Source organism: Chlamydotis macqueenii, chromosome 2 (genome assembly GCF_036417535.1).
Source record: "Chlamydotis macqueenii isolate bChlMac1 chromosome 2, bChlMac1.mat, whole genome shotgun sequence".
Classification (NCBI taxonomy): domain Eukaryota; kingdom Metazoa; phylum Chordata; class Aves; order Otidiformes; family Otididae; genus Chlamydotis; species Chlamydotis macqueenii.
Window position 1 is genome coordinate 127,615,447 of NC_141557.1, and position 19,585 is coordinate 127,635,031.

General features: G+C 36.2%; 1 protein-coding gene across 1 annotated transcript in view; it reads left to right on the forward strand.

Annotated features, from left to right (window-relative positions):
* Nucleotides 1-19,585, forward strand: part of PREX2 (phosphatidylinositol-3,4,5-trisphosphate dependent Rac exchange factor 2) — a 182,900-nt gene that overhangs the window by 124,630 nt on the left and 38,685 nt on the right. The window contains exons 30-36 of the mRNA XM_086740922.1: nt 89-179; nt 1,677-1,805; nt 7,607-7,648; nt 10,278-10,495; nt 13,261-13,363; nt 15,577-15,720; nt 19,414-19,528. Of these exons, the coding sequence (XP_086597048.1) occupies nt 89-179; nt 1,677-1,805; nt 7,607-7,648; nt 10,278-10,495; nt 13,261-13,363; nt 15,577-15,720; nt 19,414-19,528 (842 nt within the window). The remainder of the gene's footprint in view (nt 1-88; nt 180-1,676; nt 1,806-7,606; nt 7,649-10,277; nt 10,496-13,260; nt 13,364-15,576; nt 15,721-19,413; nt 19,529-19,585) is intronic.

Sequence of the window (19,585 nt, forward strand, 5' to 3'; positions counted from 1 at the left end):
TATTTTCTGTAGTCTGTATTTCTTAAAGAAATAATTTCAAATTTTTGCTGTAAAAACCATCTTTCTCACAGAACTTTAATCCCAACAGGTCGATTCAATTGTCAGTCTTCTGAAAGGACCAGCTGTGATGAGGGCTTTTGAGCAGACAAAATACTTTACACCAGGTCGAGGCCTCCAAGGTAACATTTAATTTTATCTGTGAGAATCAAAAGGCAGCTTGAAAGGGTACATGGATATGACTATCTGCTCCTTGAGCTGGGTGTTAAAGGACTGATTTTTTCTTAATCTTGGCATATTCTGCTATAATTGATTGTTGAAATTCTTAAGTAAATCTTATTCTTAGTTCAAAACTGGCTTCTTACACTTTTATCGCACAACATATGGAAGAATTTCAGGTTTGTTGGAAAGTCAGCTTTAAATTGTAAAATCTGAACTTACTATAGAATTACTGAGGTGTTTAAAGCAAGAAACAGGTTTTGTATTTTGCGGATTATTACGTTTTTGTCTCAACTACTGAAGCCATTTCTGATCTATTTTATTACTACTGTCAGATTTTTATTATTTTCTGTAGATACATTATCTGTGAAGTTGATTTATAAATAATTTGCAAATGTAAATTTATAGTCACAGTAATTTTTATGCCAAATACATGCTTATATAAGTATTATTGATTGTTTAAAAGAACAAAAAAAATCCTGTATGTAGTTTCAGATGCTCTACTAACACTCCCATAGTTGCTTAAGTTTAAGTGTATAAAAAGGTATCTGGTGTTAGCCATAAGGTTGTGATGAAAAGTGCAAAGGATTTCTTTCAGTGAACTGAGTTTTGTTTTGTTTTTTTTTTTTTTAAGGCTCAATGGGAGATTGAATGTTGTATTAGTATATATAATAGGTTTGATTATGATGTCATTGATCCTGCATATGTCTTCTGGTAAAGAAAAATAATTTTATGTGGTCAACGGGTGGATCTTTGACTTTTATAAATCACCAAAATCCTACTGAGGTCAACAGAGCATAATTACTATTTTACAAAGCCTGAAATACTTCCCCATCACTGAACCTGTGGAAGACCACAGACCCTCTTTTTTTTTTTTTTTTTTTCCTTTCTTCCTATTTTGGGACCAAGATAATAGGGATGAACCTAGAACATTTCTACTCTCTTATGTTTATCAGTGTTTCAGATTGAGTACCTGGCAGGCTCACACAACAAAACATTATCCTTTCAGTGGTTTAATAAGTATTCACTTAGACACAAGATATGGATGTGTTAGATATTTTGTTCTTGATCTGCACCGTGTTCATGAACTGTACAAGGAACACTTCAGTGATTTGAAGTATAGACTAGGTTAAGCAAGAAGTAATTTTGTTTTGAGTTAAATTTTCTGATTGAGTTAATTTTGACTGTAAAAGTTCCAGGGTCTCACTTACTCTTTGGAGACAGATACCTGCATCTTATGTACCTGATTCTGAAAGAATCATGTTTGAGAACACTGCTTTCTTTCTCCTTTAACTAAGTAGGGAGCTTAAATGACTGTTAGATCCATCACCCTAGCTTTAACTAAAGATAAATAAGTTGACAACTCCTTGAGCTGTGAAAACACCTAGGAAGAAATAATATCCTACTGTGGCTTTCTCAGCAGGTTCAAGCATGAAAATATTATTTCTGTCCTTGCTTAGAGTTTCAGCAGGAAATGGAACCGAAGCTTAACTGTCCAAAGAGGCTACGACTCCAGATAAAGCAAGACCCTTGGAACCTCCCCAGCAGCGTCCGAAGTCTTGCCCAGAATATCAGAAAATTTGTTGAAGGTTGGTAAGAACGACATGACCATAAATAAACACTTGATAAATGACAGAGAGCCTGAGGAAGGGAACGGGAAAGATAAAACTGCTTCACATTGCTTCTAGACAAGCTTTGCTGAACACAGTGTAGTCTATGGGACATGCCTGAATTTCAGGACTTTTTTGTGTTCTTAGTAACAAGGTTAGTGGAGTAGTATCTCAGCTGTCTCATGCTCACTCTATTGGTTTCAGATACTGAAGAGAAAATGATCTCTTCTGACAAGTGAAAACAACTGAACTGAATGTTGTATGTGCTATGTTATTTCAGTTGCTGCTGAAGTCCATTGGGCTTGTCTGATTTGTCACAGAGTTTCACGAAACCAGTACACCAAAATCAGACTTTTCTTGAAATTAAACTCCTTTTTTTTTTTTTCTTTTTCTACAATGTTAACTGGAAAGATGAAGACTCTGCAGGACAACTTTTGTCCTTTATCTTGCTCTTATCCATCATTGATCTGGAATCATTATCCCTCTAAAATCATACTCCCTCTTCTGCCATGAAACCAGACCTCTTCCACTGATTTTTTTTTTACCATCACAACTGATCCTATCACTCCTCCAAACACCCTCCCACCACTGTCTAAAAGTTACCTAGTAGTCTGCTCCTCTTCATCACCTGCTTTATTTCCTGTGCTGTTTGATAGAGAAACAGAAATAATGAGCAAAGTGAGTTCTATAAAGCTACTTTGCACTAGGAGTCTACGTGGGAACAAAAACTTGTGTCAGGTCTAGCTTTAAATGATTTGTGTATGTGTTTAGCTGCTTTTGTTTTGTTGGCTAATTTCCATGGTGTCCCATAAAGAAACTGCTAAATTTCAGATCACTGGAAAAAGACTTAGTGATAAGTTTTATTAAGATAAAATTCCAATAGGCCAAACCAAACAAACTCCTCCTCCTCTGAGTTTTGGTATTTCTCTTTTCAGATATAATCATATTTTTGGACCCTGGGTTAGAAAATTATAAAAACAACCACAAATATATCTCCTAGTTTTGATGTCAGTCACAGTGGGTTGACTCTCCAATACTAAGAATACTTCTTTTAGTTTAATGGTGGCTGTCACTGAGTGAAAAATGAATGTATATTTTTTGATCCTTTTTACTACAAGTCTATCTTCAGCTTAAGCCAAATTATATTCAAGTATTAATCCCGGTTTCTTTCACAGTTCAGAAGAAATGGAAATGTGTCTTTAACAGTGCCCTTCATTGTCCCCCTTCTGAAGCCAAGCCTAACAGACCATTTTCACATAACTTGTTTGCCCATAAATAGAATTAATAGACTTAACCCATTTCAGTGTTGGTTGTTTACCCTCAATATTGAGCTGAGTTTATTACATGGTTCAGAGAGCTAATTAGTACTAAATAGTGAAAGACATTATCCTTTTGCTGTTCAAGGAGAGCACGCTCTCTGCTTTACCTTCTCTCATCACTGGGTCTCAGAAGTTTTCTGCCAATTTTAAATATTCTTAGCTCTCCCATTCCTTCCGTGGCATCTGAGCTTTTGTCAGAGACTTCCAACAGCTGGCTTCTGTGCCATCTTCTTGACCAAAGACATGAGCTTACATGTAAAATTATAATCTTGGGTTGTTTATTCACCATCAGCCTTCACATCTTCCTATTCTCTTGTACTCTTGTATTTTTTTTTCTTTAATTTGATTCCTACTCCATCACCACCAGCCCCCAAACTGATATCACTAGTACTTGTTCCTGAGAAATACTCTGGAGAATCATGATCCACACCTTCGTCATAATTTTGATTTGCCTGCAGGACCAAGGAGTTTGTGTAATGTAATGAATACCTGAAAGCTTAGGTTCTTGTGGCTTCTCTGGCACAAACAGCATGAAGGAGAAATAGGAGAATGGAAGTAAATGGTTGCTTCTCAGGCATTAGTTTCCAAGGCATGTCTGGACAGGTATATGTAATTCAGTGTTGTAAAGATTCAGGGCAGAAATGTGCACCTCAGGCAGTTTTGGGAGACCGCTGTGATTTAGACAGACTTAGGCCTGTATAAATTAAACTTGACACACAACCAGTGACTGGATCTAACTGAAATCAGATGAGCATGAAGCTGGGTTAAACATGCTTTAGCAGCTAGATTTTCCTTTCATATCTTCATTTCTTGTTTTCTCCTTTCCAATCTTGCCATATGCATTGTATTCACAAATGGGCAGGATACCTAGGAGAACCACTAGTACTGCCCTGAGCTATTTCTGGCTGAAAACCTAACACATGGTGCAGAAATTTACCTTCCTGTTTTCCCTATTATTTTCCTGATTCAGAAAAAAAAAAAAAAAGATGTCCCCTAATTTGACTACTTAGCTGGGCTTATAAGAACAAATTGAACAAAGTCATGGGATTTTAGAAGAATCTTTGTGTTTATTTGTAAGTAAAAGGTGGTATTTTAATAATTGAGGAAAGGAGATATATTTGTCTCTTCTAGCATGTTCCACAAATTAACTTTGTTCACCATGGGGAAAACCTGTAATTGTTATAAACATACTTAACTGTTATTGATGAATGCTGAAGAAAGGATGAATGTTTGCGGCAAGTGCATCTCCTTATTGAAAATTGACTCATTTTAATTTTCATTAAAATATCACAGGCTGTTGTAATTTTTTAGTCATTGTTCTGCTGTATTGTAGAATGTCTTACATTAGATTACACTGATTAGTGCTGTAAAGCAGGAGATATGGGAGGTGCACAAAAATGAGACGTTATAAGTCCTAGATTTTAGCATTCTTTATATTTACTTTGTTTAATAAGTATGAAGAAATAGGAAAACTCAGAATGCTTTGAGGATGATCATTCTGGATTGTCAGTTTTCTTTTTTATTAGTACTGGAATTGGGAGAACAATGTGGAAAAAAAAAACCAAACCAAACCTATGAAGGTTGCACAGATTAAAAAACAACAAAAAAAAACCAACCAAAAAAATTAACCGAACCTTTCTTGACAGTAAATTTAAAATGTATGTGGAGATTGCTTTGTCTCATTTCGCTTGTCCTACCATATAATTAGAAAAAGAAAAGTTTTCCATGGTTACATAAAAGGCAGCCCTAGAAGGCTAATCAAGTTGATAGAATTAAAGAGTTTTCTGAAATAGTATACAGATTCTAGGAGGATTTATCTGGAGCTAAGTCACTTAAGAAAAGATGAAAGTTATTTCTTGGACTGACTGGGCCTACTAAATTGTTAAACCAGTAAAGATATGCTGTTGGCACAGACAAATCTTTGAAGATGGAGTGCTTGATTTTGGTGCAGGAGAGAGCAGTAGTCAGGGCAGGAATTCAACCATCACTTAACAGAGAAAGAATAATGTTGGGACAGGGTTCTGGATACACGTGAGATATGTAACATGAAAATTAGAAAGCACAAGAGGAAAAGCTGAGAGATTACTTGAGTAGGAACCAGGAAAATCAGCAAGAGGGAAGGAAAGAAAGGGACCCTTCAGAAGGAACGTAAAATTAAAACTGGCCAGCATAACAGTAGACAGGTGTAAAGAGAACAAAGAGGAGGACAAATTTCTGTACTTGCTTTTTCCCAAAGGAAAAAAAAAGGTAAGGTTTTGGGGCAAAAGAATCAATGTTTTAGAGTAGGTCAGGCTTCTAGTCAGCTAGTCATATAGCTGTGTGAGGAAGTGCAGTTGTTTTGCTAGAACAATAATTTTAAGTTTAAACAGGAAATACTATGCAATTGAGAAAGTTCATGTCTATTTTAATTTAAATTAGGAGTGAGGAGTGAAGGAGTCTTTCAGTCATTAAAGGTATAAAAAATGTCTTTCAACTTAAATCATAAAAGATGCAGTGCAAATCTCCATCTTATTACAAAAATATTTTCACATGTGAGAAACAAAATAAAACTAAAATCTAGCCTTTACAGGCAAATATCAGAATAGCAGAATATCATTATAAAAATAAAAAAGTACAAAAGAATGTTTAAGAACAAAAGAAGTTGAAGGCATATTGCATTACAAATCATATAATCTAAGTAGAAATTGCTGGGGAATTATTCCTTTCCATATGCTATGTAGCAAGAAGGGGTGAAAACTTCCACAGCATTTGGAATTTGTTGAAATGCAAATGGTTGACATCCAAGATTCACTTCTAACCCCAGGAAAGTCTTTACTTATACAAATAACCTAAAAATACTCTCTTGCCTGTAGGTGTATTTTGAAACTGAGAAGACTTCCAACAATGATAAAGGAGAGTTGCAGTGTCCTGTAATTTTCCCATAAGCAGGAAATAATTATTTATAGATACCTCAAATGCTTTTGAATTCAGAGATCCAACAAATCTCATATAAAACAAGCTGCATGTAATAGCCTCAGTGTATCTAAGTTCTTCAGATAAAAGCTATATTTCCCTGTATTCTATTTTCACTTGCTAAGCTGTGTTCAGACTCCAAGACGCCAAGTTATTAATCTCTGTAAGTTTTTTGGTGGTATTTTTTTTTTTTAGAAGACAGAAGGCTAATGCAAAGACCTTTCACCAGGCAATTTTCAAGAATAACTAGAAATTTTGAGTGTTTTAATGCTTGTATTCAAGATACTGTGGGCATGTATTTCAGAAATGTAGACACTGCCACTTCTTTTTGCAATGTGTGTACAGCATGGATGAAGATCAAGCTTGAAAACTTTTCTTTTTTTTTTAAGCATAGTCACCTTTGGGGAAGATTCTGGCTTTTCATAGGTATGTTTGAGTGCACACAGAATCCAGACTGTGTTGTTTATACAGTCATCTCCAATGTCAGTTCTGTTATCCAAGTTGTATTCAAATTTCAAATGCATTAGGTTAGTTTTAGTAGGGGGCAACATATTCCCAAATTGTTCTATTTTCCATGTACCCAATAGCAGCTCTTCTGGCCCACTGAATAGGGCTTGGAATAGAACTGCACAGAAAACTGTGTGTGTGAAAGTTTGGAAAGATGTGAAAGCATTTGAAGGAGCAGTGTGTTCCTACAGGCAATTACTGTAGGTCAACTGCTGTGCTGGAAGTTTGACACTCTCTAAGGTTGTGGCAGCTTTTTAATCTGCCTGTTCCTTGCAGTGGTGGCTAACATATTTAAATCTGTGCTCTGGTATGTGGTAGAGAGGGAAGAATCACTTCCTTCAGCCTACAAACTTTGAGAAGACCCCACCACTCAAGAAAGGAAACAAAAACAAAACCACTCCCACAAGACAAAGAGATATAAACCCAATTTTTTGTCACTGTAAATTAAGACCTTTTTTCTTTTTAAAGCTGTACTTTTTTTACTTCATAGATTGTTAAGTGAAAAAAAAAAGTTTGAAGCAAAATAAAATCCTGAAGGCTGAGAATAAAGTGAAAATGCTGTTGTATTTTTCCTGGACGCTTTGGTATACATTAAAAGGAGGATAATTTTAGATTTTAAAGTACAGAACAAGAGAAGGAAAAGAAAGAATTGGTGTAGTGTGGGAACCACTGAAACCTGGTCTTGTTTTTCAAAGTTTTAAGACTGGAATCTTTCATATGTGGACCTGCACTGGCCAACTGGTACACATGTACTCTGAGACAGCAGCTGCCTCTTCATGTGTTTTTCTCAGTGTTGATGCTTTTGATTATTATCAATTTTATCAAGTCATATGTAAAATTACGTGAAGATGAGACTCATTACTGTTTTGTAGATATAAATCAGGATTGCCTACACAAGAAGTTGGAGTTAAGCTGGTATAAAATGAGAAACTGCAAATGCATTATTATGTTGGTGAAAACACTTTTAACCATGACCCCAATATATTTTATTTTTTCTTTTAGAGGTGAAGGCACGAATACTCTTGGCGCTTCTTGAGTATACAGGTAACTTTGCTTGTTTTGGGAGTGCAGGAAGTAAACATGGATGGTTTGAGATTTTTTTGTTTGTTTGTTTGCTTTTGGACAGAATACTGTGTTTAGAGAAAAAGGAAAAATCTCAGATATGATAACCTGATGATCAACAACTTTACAGTTGTGTTTACAGTGAGGATTCCTGAAGAACACAACAATTCTAAAGACATTTTTAACTAACATTGCAAATTCTTTTTTTTTTTTTTTCTTAATACAGAATACCTTCTCTGGTCATTTACTTTGGATTTTGGCAGATGAATTAACTACTAAATCACTGAGCTTGTGCACAGTACTTCTGCTGTCTTTCTTCTTTGAGGCTTTTTCCTATTTGCTATATTTTTTCTTTTATCTTCATTCCCATCTATTTCCAGACTTACCTTACTGTTCTAACCCACGTCTTTCCTTTTATAATTTTTTTAGAGAATACCTTTTTTTAAGTCGCTCGTTTATGGAAGGGGTCTGATTACTCTATGTATTGTTCTGCGATCACCCCATACAGCATACGGTTTCAAATACACAAAATAGGCACGTGTGTCTGCAAAATATATGTGAGGAAATCAGTATTTAGAAAATAATACTTAAAGCAGAAGGTTCTCTTAAAGTTTGTAGGTGCATAAGTGTTCAAGTAAGCAGTCACATTTGACTGTAGAAGCTGATTATTTTAACCTTGTAGCACTATATGAATGCATTATTATTTCATTAATTTGTCAGCGGTTTTATAAAGGGGAATATAACATTGCTTTATTGTCAGATTTCTTCCAAATATTATAAAAGTTTTTAGTAATTGCTCAGATGTTTTAAAATAAGAAGTGACCTGAGAAAATACTCCAGACTTGATTATTTTAAAGCATTTTTCCCTATTTACATATTGTCACAAGTTTATAAATGCTGTAGTTGACTTTGTATAAAACTCTTTTTGTAAAAAACAGACCAAAATGCTCTTGTATGCAGTATTTGATGTTGAAGTAGTATTAAATGAGATTTGGAAATGAAGTGTTGGAGACACAAGAGGGCTGCTTCAGAAGCAGGCAATACAGAGGAAGGCACTGAAGTTAGCTGCTGTTACACAAAGAGGGATAAAATTGAGCACAATGAAGAGAGAATGTGTGCTGGGCTCAAATGTCTGAGCACTGCTGTGGTATTGGGAAGTTTTTTTACAGTGGAGAAGCCAGTAGGATTTTTGAAACTGGAGATGGGTGGAGTTTTTAAAGATTTTGTCTGTACTGGATACTGCACAACTGGAGAGAGAGAGGGGGGGGGGGGGTTAATTTTGATAACCAAAACAAAAAGCAATGAGTCACAGTGCGGAAGTAGTGGTGATTAGACCATTTATGGAAAACATTCCTGAGGTCCTGAGAGGCTGGCAAATTGAATCAAAGTGATGGTAAAAGAGTGGTGACTATTATCAACAGTGTAGGAAAAGATTGAGGAAGATCTCAGAAGGAAACTAGACAGAATGGAGTTACTTTGAGAAATACTTGGAGTCCAAAAAAGCACCTTTTTGAAGTCAGTATTAATTTTGTGAGTACAGAGTTATTTTTACTGACTTATCCAGTCTTATAAAGTCTTGTCAGCTCCATAGAGAAAGTGGAAAAGGAGCTAAGCCTCTAGAGGCAGAGGAATCTAAAAGTGAGAACAAAGATTTTAGGCTTTGAAAAGACCTTGATATCACCTAATCTTCTCTTGCGCAAAGAAAGATTAAATCTACCTGTACCATTTGTGATTGATGTTTGCCTAACAGGTCATAGTGATAAAAATACTTGAAGTCCTTCAGAAAAGAGGAGAAGGAAGCACTGAATATTTATCACCACAATTTTGTGCTTTATTGAGAACATGTTTCCCTTTCTAACTCTTTGACCTTTAGCTAATCTAATGCCTGTGCCCTCCAGGATAAATTGGTAGGTTAGCTAGTCCCTAATGTAAATCAGCTGCTAATGGTTCCATAGACTTCTACCTAGGGTCCTGTCCTGGACTTCCCTGACAGCATAAATCTGGATACATGACGCTGCTTTGTGCTTATTTTATAGATTTCATATTCATATATATATATTTTATTTGGATAGACCGTGTTGTAGTATCAGCACTCCCGTATGCCCTGTCTGCACTTTACAGCAGGCAGTCCTACCTAGGTGGTAGCTGAGTTCACCAGATGATGCGATCATATTAAGAGCTTCTGACTATCCTTACTTTCCTGTGCAAAGTAAATGTTTTTGTGCCCAGCTGGTTCTCACATTGCAGCAAAGAGATCTGACTCACCTCTGTCACCTTGTAACAGCAAAAGTACATAGAATGGATGGCATGTACATTAAAATCTACAAGATAAACATACATTGTTTATGAAGAACTACTTTAAATTACAGATTTGAAATACATTTCTATATAATTTTAGAATTAGAAAATAATATTTTAATATGGAAAATAGGAGGTTTGGTCATGGAGCGCTATTTGCTGCGAATAACATTAGGCTGTAAACTTGTAATTTACTTTACATTAAAATGACTTGTTTTTTAAATTAAAAAAAAAATCCATCCTGATTCTTTTGCTGTTAATTAATCTCCTGTTTTATTTTTGCTTTTCCTCTTTTGGCTTTTACCCATTACAGATAGCGAGATACAACTGAGGCGAGACATGGTCTTCTGTCAGAGCCTAGTGGCTACAGTTTGCGCTTTTTCAGAGCAACTAATGGTGGCCTTAAATCAGATGTTTGACAACAACAAAGAATATGAAATGGAGACACTGGAGGCCAGCAGAAGGTGGTTGGAACAGATTGCCAGTGCGGGTCTTCTCCTTCATTTCCAGTCTCTACTCTCACCTAACCTGGTAAGACTCTTCATGTGGTGTGCTTGGTCACAGCCCATGTTTGTTCTCTGAGCCAGGGGCACAGTTAAACAGTCTCAGTTCTAAATGTGATTTTCTGTGTCCTTTGTGCTTAGCTTGTTACTTAATCAGCTGCTATTTGGCAAATTTGCAATTTAGATAATTACAGATATGGGAAATGTTTATTTGTGATATGGGAAATTTTCCACAAAGACAGTATTATGTTTGTTTTGAGTGAGCGGATAGTAAGTTTACCCTTGACTCCCCACTGCTATCGTAGCTGTTCCCTAAGAGTGAATGTAGTATTAGGCGATAACTAGAACTTTAGTTTGCAATAAGCAGCAATGCAAGATAAAGAAAATACCTGGTTTGGATAATTTTATCACCCCCTCCCCCCAAAAACAATAAGTCTGTAGTAGTTGAAGGACTAGACATGCTAGTCTGTTTTGCTCCTGTCGTAGGGCAAATCCTTATAGCCTGTCAGGGTAATTGGAAATCCGCTGTTCCTTCACAAGGCTTGGCAAAGAACTGTGGCTTAAGAAAGAGTTGAGAAAGGGACATGGCTTTGTAGTCCTCTAATCCCCAGTTCTCCAAAGTGCTTCTTCAGCTGTTGAAGATGCTTCTCACATTAGGCTGGTTCCTGCTAGCTTGAAGAATTGTGAAGCAATCTACATGATCTGCTCCATGCCAGTCTTCTCAACCTCTGGAGTTCCTCACTGAGAATAACTGATTTGGTACATCCTACTGTATAAAAGTCTACACAAATAACAGACATTGTTCCTGGTATTAAAGGTCTTCTTCCCTTGCCTTGTCTATCTCAGCAGCAAATTGCTGACAAGTTGACCTGATAAACTTTAGAAGCAGAAGAGATCAACAAAAATAAAAGTGTTTCTAAATCACTGTCATAAAGTATTAGTCTGTGGTATTGTTGGAGAGCATCAACTTGAGCTAGCATGAGCACCTATCTCATAGGTAGTTAAGGTACTTACATGGGCTTGTGTGGAAGATGGTATGTCAGGACAAGGTGCACAGCTTAAAACCAGATAAAGTCAGTGCCTAAGAGAAACAGGAGTGCTCTTTATCCACATGAGGAGTTTGTGAAGAAAGCATGGTCAAGGGAGCTCGGGGTCACGTCTTGAGTCTTGGACGCTTTTTAGCACAATGCGGCAGCAATATCCTGGTGCTGGTTTCAGAGTGTTTTCAGAGTTTAAGAGTAAATTCAGTTGGTGTCTGTCTTATGTTTTTCCATGTGCTTAGCTGTCATGTTATCACAAAATACCTATTGTCTTTACAGCACTGAATACTTCTGTTTTTTTTTTTTCTTTCAAGATTGTAGAGATTTCTTTTGTAGTGAAAATGTATGCTACTTAGCCATTTTCACGTAATCAGATACCAGCAGTATGCATTGTCGAATAGAAAATAAAATTACATTTAGTCTCTTCTGTCTAACTGTTCTTAACCAAGGGAAAAGTATTTAAAGGCAACTTTTTCAATACCTTCTCAGCACTATATTTTGCTTACAAATGATCCATGTTATTTTAAACAAGGGTATTTGAAGGAAATGACACTCATTATGGCCAGAGTTCAGCAAAGAATGAGCAGTTGTGCAAAGATTTCCCATGTCACTGAATGGTTTTCAGACTGTTCTGCTGATAAAACTGCTCCATCCGTAGACACTTCATAAATTGAACCAGGAGACCAAATATTTATAGCAGCTTTGCTTTTTCATAAATACAAGGGGGAATGCTATTTCACAATATAGATCAGAGAAAATTATGGTTTTTTTTTTTTTTTTTTTACTTTCTGTAATTCAGTAAGCTATAGCTTGTTCTTCTTTTATAGGCAGCTAGTTTATTATTTTTTGCCTTCCTGCTGTTTCATTTCTTAGAGGAGGAAAAACGCATGCCTCGGATTTCCATTTGGCCGTTGCTAACTTAAGGTGCTACAGGAGGGTTGTATAAAGAATAGAATTACTTCAAGTGATTATTGATTTCTGCTATAATTGCTCTGCATATTTGACCATACTTGTAGATGGCTATTTTCCTTTTTAAAAGTTCAGTAAAGTGTTCTGGGAAGTTAGTAATTTACTTTATGAAGCTTTTTTGGTAAATTAGTCTGGATCTCTTTAGCTATCTCTTTAGCTATCTCTTTAGCTCAGCAGTGCACAGAGTGAACCATAGGTGCAAATCAGAATATTTGCATATCTGCATACTTGATTGGCATCTAGAGTAGTGCAAATCACCCTGAGTTGTACTTGTTTTGAGCTACTCGTTCAATTATTGGTGCTTAGAGTGGACATGATGAACTCTAATCTGTGGTTTATAAAAGAACTGCTGAAGTTGTGGCATTTTTAAAAGAAAATTGCTAAAAATAATTAGTTTTTCAGTTTTCTCCTCTGTTATTTTACAAGCTAGACTTGATGTCAAGACAACCTGTTGAAGTCTGGTATCTTACATAAAGAATAATTATATCAAATACAGTATTTGATTAAAAGCCATGACAAGTAATGGTAGCTATAAATTACCTGTTAATTTACTACGTGAAACTATAACATTCATTTTAATAATCTTGGACTACTAATAAAAGGAAAAGTGCCAACAGAAACAAAGATATTTACATTATCTAGGAGTTAATTTGGTTATACACTGCATCAGTGAAATGTTGTGCAACATTATGTAGTTACTTTTATGTCCTGCTCTCATATTATTTTTGGTAGGGAAAACATCTGGTTCAAATGACCATTTCACTTTTTCTTTTGCCTTTTTTAGGCTGATGAGCAAGCCATGCTAGAAGATACATTAGTTGCACTGTTTGACTTGGAAAAAGTTACTTTTTACTTCAGGCAATCAGAGCCAGAACCACTAGTTGCCAGTGAGTAATTACAATTAACATCTTGGCCTTACTGTTCAGAAACATTTTCTGTATTTGCATCATTTTTCTCTCCTAGAACATAAGCTACCGCAGGGAATATTATATAATTTGGGATTATGGATAATTAGTAGATTTGTAGCTCTCCTAATATTCCTAGATTTCCTGAAAGACAGTTAACATCAGTGACAATACAGAGTCATTATTGGGCAATGTCAGTAACCATGGGGACAAAACTGTTTCCTTAATCGAGGAACTCCATTGGGAGTTTGACAGTCCATCAGAAAGTCCCTGGAAGATCTAGTTGTTATTGAAGAGTCCTGTGTAAAATAAGCTTCAAGGTCTTAATAGAGAAATGCAACTGAGACAAGATTGAGAAGCATGAAAACCATTTCATTATATCATCTGAAAGATAAAATAGACTTTGGAAGAGTTACTTGAAAGGACACAGCAGACACTATTAGAATAGCTTTAAATTGTGCAAGAAACTTCCTCTGAGATCTGCTGGAACAGACAGTCAGCGCCCTGAACCCTTCATCCCAATAATCTCCCAGCTCACAGGAAGCGACTGTCTTTGCAGTCTGCTGTTTATACCCATACACTCATTTTCAGCCCCTCCTTTAGTAATATGTTTTCAGCCAGTAGAGATTTTCCTGCAGTGAACTTTGTGTAGTGAGCAAAAAGCCCTCATTTTTTCCTGAGTCTCATAAATCCCTTGGGAAGGGAGGAAAGCATGTCTGCTTCACATCAAGCTTTTCTAAAACAATTCCCTTGCCGGATCAAGACCACACATGAGAGAACTTTTGCAATAACCAAAACCAGAAGACACAAAGTTCCTCCACAATGCTGCCTATGCTCCGAAGAATTCAGTAGCACAGGGCTGGTAGTCAGGTAGGAACTAGTCTATAAAGGACTATATTTATTTCTCTATAATTCAAGTAAGGACCCTGTTCAGAGTGTTTCTTTTCAAAAGAAGCCCTACCAAGCCAGGTAACAACATGGAACGAGAGTTTCAGGAGGGGCTCCTTGATGAGGAGTTAACCCTATACCTATGTCACGAACTGTTCATATTGCTGTGTCTTCCAACAGAGGTGTCTGTGCTAAAACAGAGATAAATGGAAAGTCCACGTGTTCCAGGATTGCAATAAACTCTGTTTTTGTTTTTTTTTTTTGTTTAAGTGCTGCCACCACAGTCACCCCAACTATGGTTACAGAAGACAAGGAACTGGCAAATTTGTTTTTTCCATTTATGATTCTGCATAATCAATAAAAGAAAAAAAATCTTATTACTAAAAATAGTGAAAAATGTTCCTTTGGAATCTTTTAAATAGTTTTTGCAAGCAGTGTAAAAACTACATAATAGTATTATTAACACAAATCACCAAATTTTATTGTTACTGCTTTCAACTTGGAGATTTATGTATGGAAATAATACTTAAACATACAAAGCTTAAATTTAATTAAACTGACTTCCTCTGAGAGACTTAGCTAAATGGAAAATTTCTGTCATCTTTTGCTAATGGTCATGACATATTAATCATCTGGCATAATACACACAACATATGTTGAAGAATCACTGTGACTGCAAAATGATACTGCTAGTTGCCCCGAACTCTACACCAGTTGATGTATTATGACATTTTCCTTGCCAAAGTGTAATGAAATGTGCTCTTACAATTTTATATATTCTATCATAATACATTTGTTTTCTCAGTTGAGTCCTGACTTTTAATAAAAATTTAATGAATATGCTGGTAGCTACTGTATATTTACTTCTGTTCCGTCCCACACAAATCTGAGACTCTGACTCTATATACCACGCTGACCTTATACATTGTGCACCTGAGGAAGGAATGTGAAATCTAGCTAAAGATATCCTTCCAGAGATTTCAATCTACATGCTGTACATAGATGTTTCTTCAGATTTACAGAGAATACAAGTAGGATGTTGCCAGCTACATTATTTGCTTAGTATTTTTGCTGTCATTGACAGGCTGGTGAAGATGACAGTCACTGCTTTTCTGTTTATCTACTTACTGGTAATAAACAGGCCAAAAGTGACCACAGCAACACTGAGTATAATGTAAAATACTGCACATATTAGTTTAGTGTCTGCAGTGATTTTTATCTAATCGTGTGAATTTTGGGTGCAACAGTTTCTGGAAAAGCACCTGTCATTGATGTTAATGAAATAGTAATATTGACTGTTTTCTTAGATGTACCAATCACATACCAAGCAGAAGGAAGCCGGCAAACCCTGAAGGTTTACTTCTACCTTGATACTTATCATTTTGAACAGCTTCCTCAAAGGCTGAAGAATGGAGCAGGATTTAAAATCCACCCAGTACTTTTTTCACAAGGTAACTTGAGTTTTAATTTCCTCCCTCCCCCAATTCTTTCACATAATATCTAACTGTCTTTAAAACCCTACTTACTCACTCTGATTGAAGTCTTTTGTAACTGTAAGGCACAATGCTTATATTTAATTATGTTGTTTAATGTGGGCATTCATTGAGAACTTTGAATTAAAATGTGAATTTAAGACATGCTGAGATTTATGATTAAAAAATAGAGGCATGGATGTACATTTCTAAGTTTATACCTGTTATATGATTCCAACAGCAAAGAATGAATCCTTTTTCATCAATATTTTGTTCTTTGTAGGCATTAGTGGACAATAGTTAGACCATGAAACTTGCTTTTAAAAGTGTTTGGCATTCCAAAAGCTGTCGTAATCTTTTCCTGTTACTTCAAATTTAAGGACTAAATTGTTATCCCCTGAGAATTCTGTCTCTTTAAAATGTTATGAAGACTTAAATAACGTTTCCAGGCTTTTGTAGTTACGACACCGCAAGCGTTCCCGAAGTGATGAATGGTGGCGCTGATGCTCAGACTGTTCATAAATTGCAGGCAGCCTGCATTAGCTGCAGTGTCATTACAGTCATCAGAAGTGTGGAATTTGATTCACTGAAATGGTGAATGTAAGGTGCTGATTGCCTTGAGCCGCCTTTGATTTCGGAGGGAGCTAAAAGTACTCCATACCCTGCGAAAGGCTGCCAGGGTCTATGTGGAATAGGGAGAAGTCAGGCATACAAATGAAGGTTTTGAGGAGGGTTTGGTCTCTGATAAAGAAGATGTAAAAGGAAATAGCAAACAGTAAGGTACGTGAAGAAATAGCTGACCTTACTGTGAACTTAAAACACAATTTTTTGAAAATAAGGTCCCTGCAGTCTGATTTTTAAATAAACTAATAAAGACAGATTTTGGTGGATTTCTTTTGGATACACTGATTTCAGTCACAGGGGAAAATGAGAACACTGAGTAGGAGACACATTTCAGCAGAGCAGACAAAAAGCACATAAAAAGAAGAGAAAATACCTTGGTTAGGATGAAATCCTGGAAATAATATATATATATATATATTTTTTTTTATTTGAGAGGGGATTCAGTGTGCTACAGAATTTATTTTTCAGAAGTTTTTCCTTTTCTGTTTCCAGAAGCCCCAAATATTTGAGTATTAGAATAAGCATCTGTGTAGTCAACTAAAGGAAAAGGGCAAAGATTCATTCAAGTGTTACATCTGCTTAATAATGTTCAGTAATACTGAAGATTTATTCTTTCCTTATCATAGCAAATTTCTTTAATTTTCAAGGATCCCCCTCCAAAATAGTCCATTAGACTCCAAGAATAAGAAGTCCTGGATAAGAAGTTAAATTTTGGTGTTTAAATCATTATTTTGAGGTCTTTTTCCTCATTAATGAGTAAATTGGGATTCTATTTTTTACTTCTTTCCTATGGCGTTTGTCTGAGGTGCCATCAAACTAACTCAGCAGATCCCCATCTTTAACTGAAAACTCTTTCCAGTTCATCAACAGCTTTTGTGTACTATAGGGCCCAAAACTAGACACAGTATTCAAGATGCTATCTAATGAGTGTTGAGTAAAGTAAGGACAAGCACTTCTTTTAGTCTACTGGCCATGCTTATGTTAATACAGTTTAAGATGCTGTAGGCCTTCTTGGTTACCAGAGAACACTGCAGGCTTATATTCAGCCTGCTGTCTAACATGACACTGAGATCATTCTCAGCAGAGCTGCTTTTCAGGCTCTACCTTCCCAGGTGCAAGACTTGACATATGTCACAAGGTTCCTGCCAGCCCAATCCTTCAGCCTGTCTAGGGTCCTTCTCTACGTGGCCCTGCGCTTGAGTATATCCACTGCTTCTCCCAATTTGGTATTAGCTGCAAACTTGACTTACCTCCTCCAGGTCAGTGATTAAGATGTTGAACAATATAGATCCTTCTGGTATTCTGCTTGTAGTGGGCCCCTAGGTAGACCATGTCCCATTAGCTACTACCCTTTTCAGCCTTCCCATCCTTCCAGGCTTTTTCCCATTCAGTTATCTATGCATTCAGTCCATAATATCCTAACTTGGATTCAAGGATACCATAGAAGATGTGTTTGTAAGGAAAACTTGCTTACAAAAGAGCTTTCTAATATATTAGCTAGAAAAATGTTAAACCCTTCAGAAAGGGGACAGCAAAAGCACACACTGTGAGATTCCCTGCCAACATCTGTGAGCGTGGCCCCCACGGTGCCTGTAGAGACAGAACTGTGTGCTCCAGCCAGTCCCACAGATTACCGAGTCCCCTGGTTGCGTAGTCTAATTGGATAAAACCAACTTTATGCCAGTAAAATAAGCAGTATGGATTATCAAATCTGTTTGCACTAACAGGCTATTATAAATGGAGTTCAGGAGATATTTTTGTGGGGGATTTCTGGTATGACTTAAAACCAAGGAAATTAAGAAGCAAGTCTTACTGTTGAAACTTAATAATTTTTGCACAGAAGTAGAATTGCAAAAGCACAGAAGGGGAGTACAATTTGCATGTTCTTTCACAATGAATGAATTATTTATTAACTGGTCATATTAAGCAGAACAAGCAGAATTAATATTCTGTGTGCAGCTGAAGCTGGAAGACGGCAGCATGTCTCCATCAGAACTCTACTTATTGTTTGCATTTTCTGGTAGGGTGATGAATTCTTAGCATGTGTATGGATTATTAAAGTGGCAATATTCCTAATTGTAAAATCTTTAGTGCTTCTGCACAAAAAATGTATTTCACCAAGAGCCTGTGTTTTATGTTATAATAAGGTTAATCTCTTAAAGTGAAGATCTTGATTTTTGCAGTTCAAATTTTCTTGAGAACCTTTCAAACACTTGATTTGATTTGTCTGAAGAAAAGGTTAAACTTCCTTGCGTATCTAAATTAAAGGGGCTAGAGGAATGTTCTTTCCTTTATTTTTCTGAAAACTATTGCTAGGAAGAGCATCCCAAAATGGAATGGTAGTGCATTCAATTTTTGCTCCTTTTAATTTCTGTGCAAATGATCGTATGAGAAGGACACATGATCCTTCCTTTAATGGAAGTCTCTCTTTTTTTTTTTTTTTTTTTTCAGTTCCTGGTGAAGTGAATACAATAAATGTGGAAAGATTCAAGTATTTCACTTCAGAAATTTACCAGATCCATGAAAAGGAGCTTATAGGGCATTTTCAAAGATCCAAAGAAGTTTTCTTTACTTGATCCAAAAGAAAGCATTCACATTATCAGTGGGAATAACTAGAGGTTCAGATGCTCCACATCTCCCAGATTTGGGCTTCGTAAGGAGTTGTTAGATCTCCCTCTGTGAAAGCAGTTTGTAGATTAATCCTTTCTTTCCTCTAGCCCAGCTCATCCTACTGTTTTCTTCCAGGATATATCAGAACTGAACCCCACATTTACATTCACAGGGCATGAGTACTTTAATTAGAGCAATGGAACTCAAGCTAGAGCTCTCCTTTGTATTTCCACAGGGCAGGAAATAGAATTTTTCTTGTAAATGAAATCTTAAATAGTGATCTGTATGAATTTGGTAACATACGGAAATCCACAGTGGGGTCACAGCCTCAAGGTTAAAAATTAATTCACCAGTGTGTGAACAAAGCTACAAAGGATGCAAACACTAAATATTTAATACTGATTTTTCTATTCTCCATTCTTGTTTCTCTTTTCACAGCTTTGGAGAGCATGGAAGGATATTATTACAGAGACAGTGTCTCAGTGGAAGAATTTCAAGCTCAGATTAATGCAGCCTCACTAGAAAAAGTCAAGCAGTACAATCAGAAACTACGGTGGGTAGTAAACCAATATTCCTGAGTTAACTGAGTTCTGCTTTTCAGCTCAGTTTC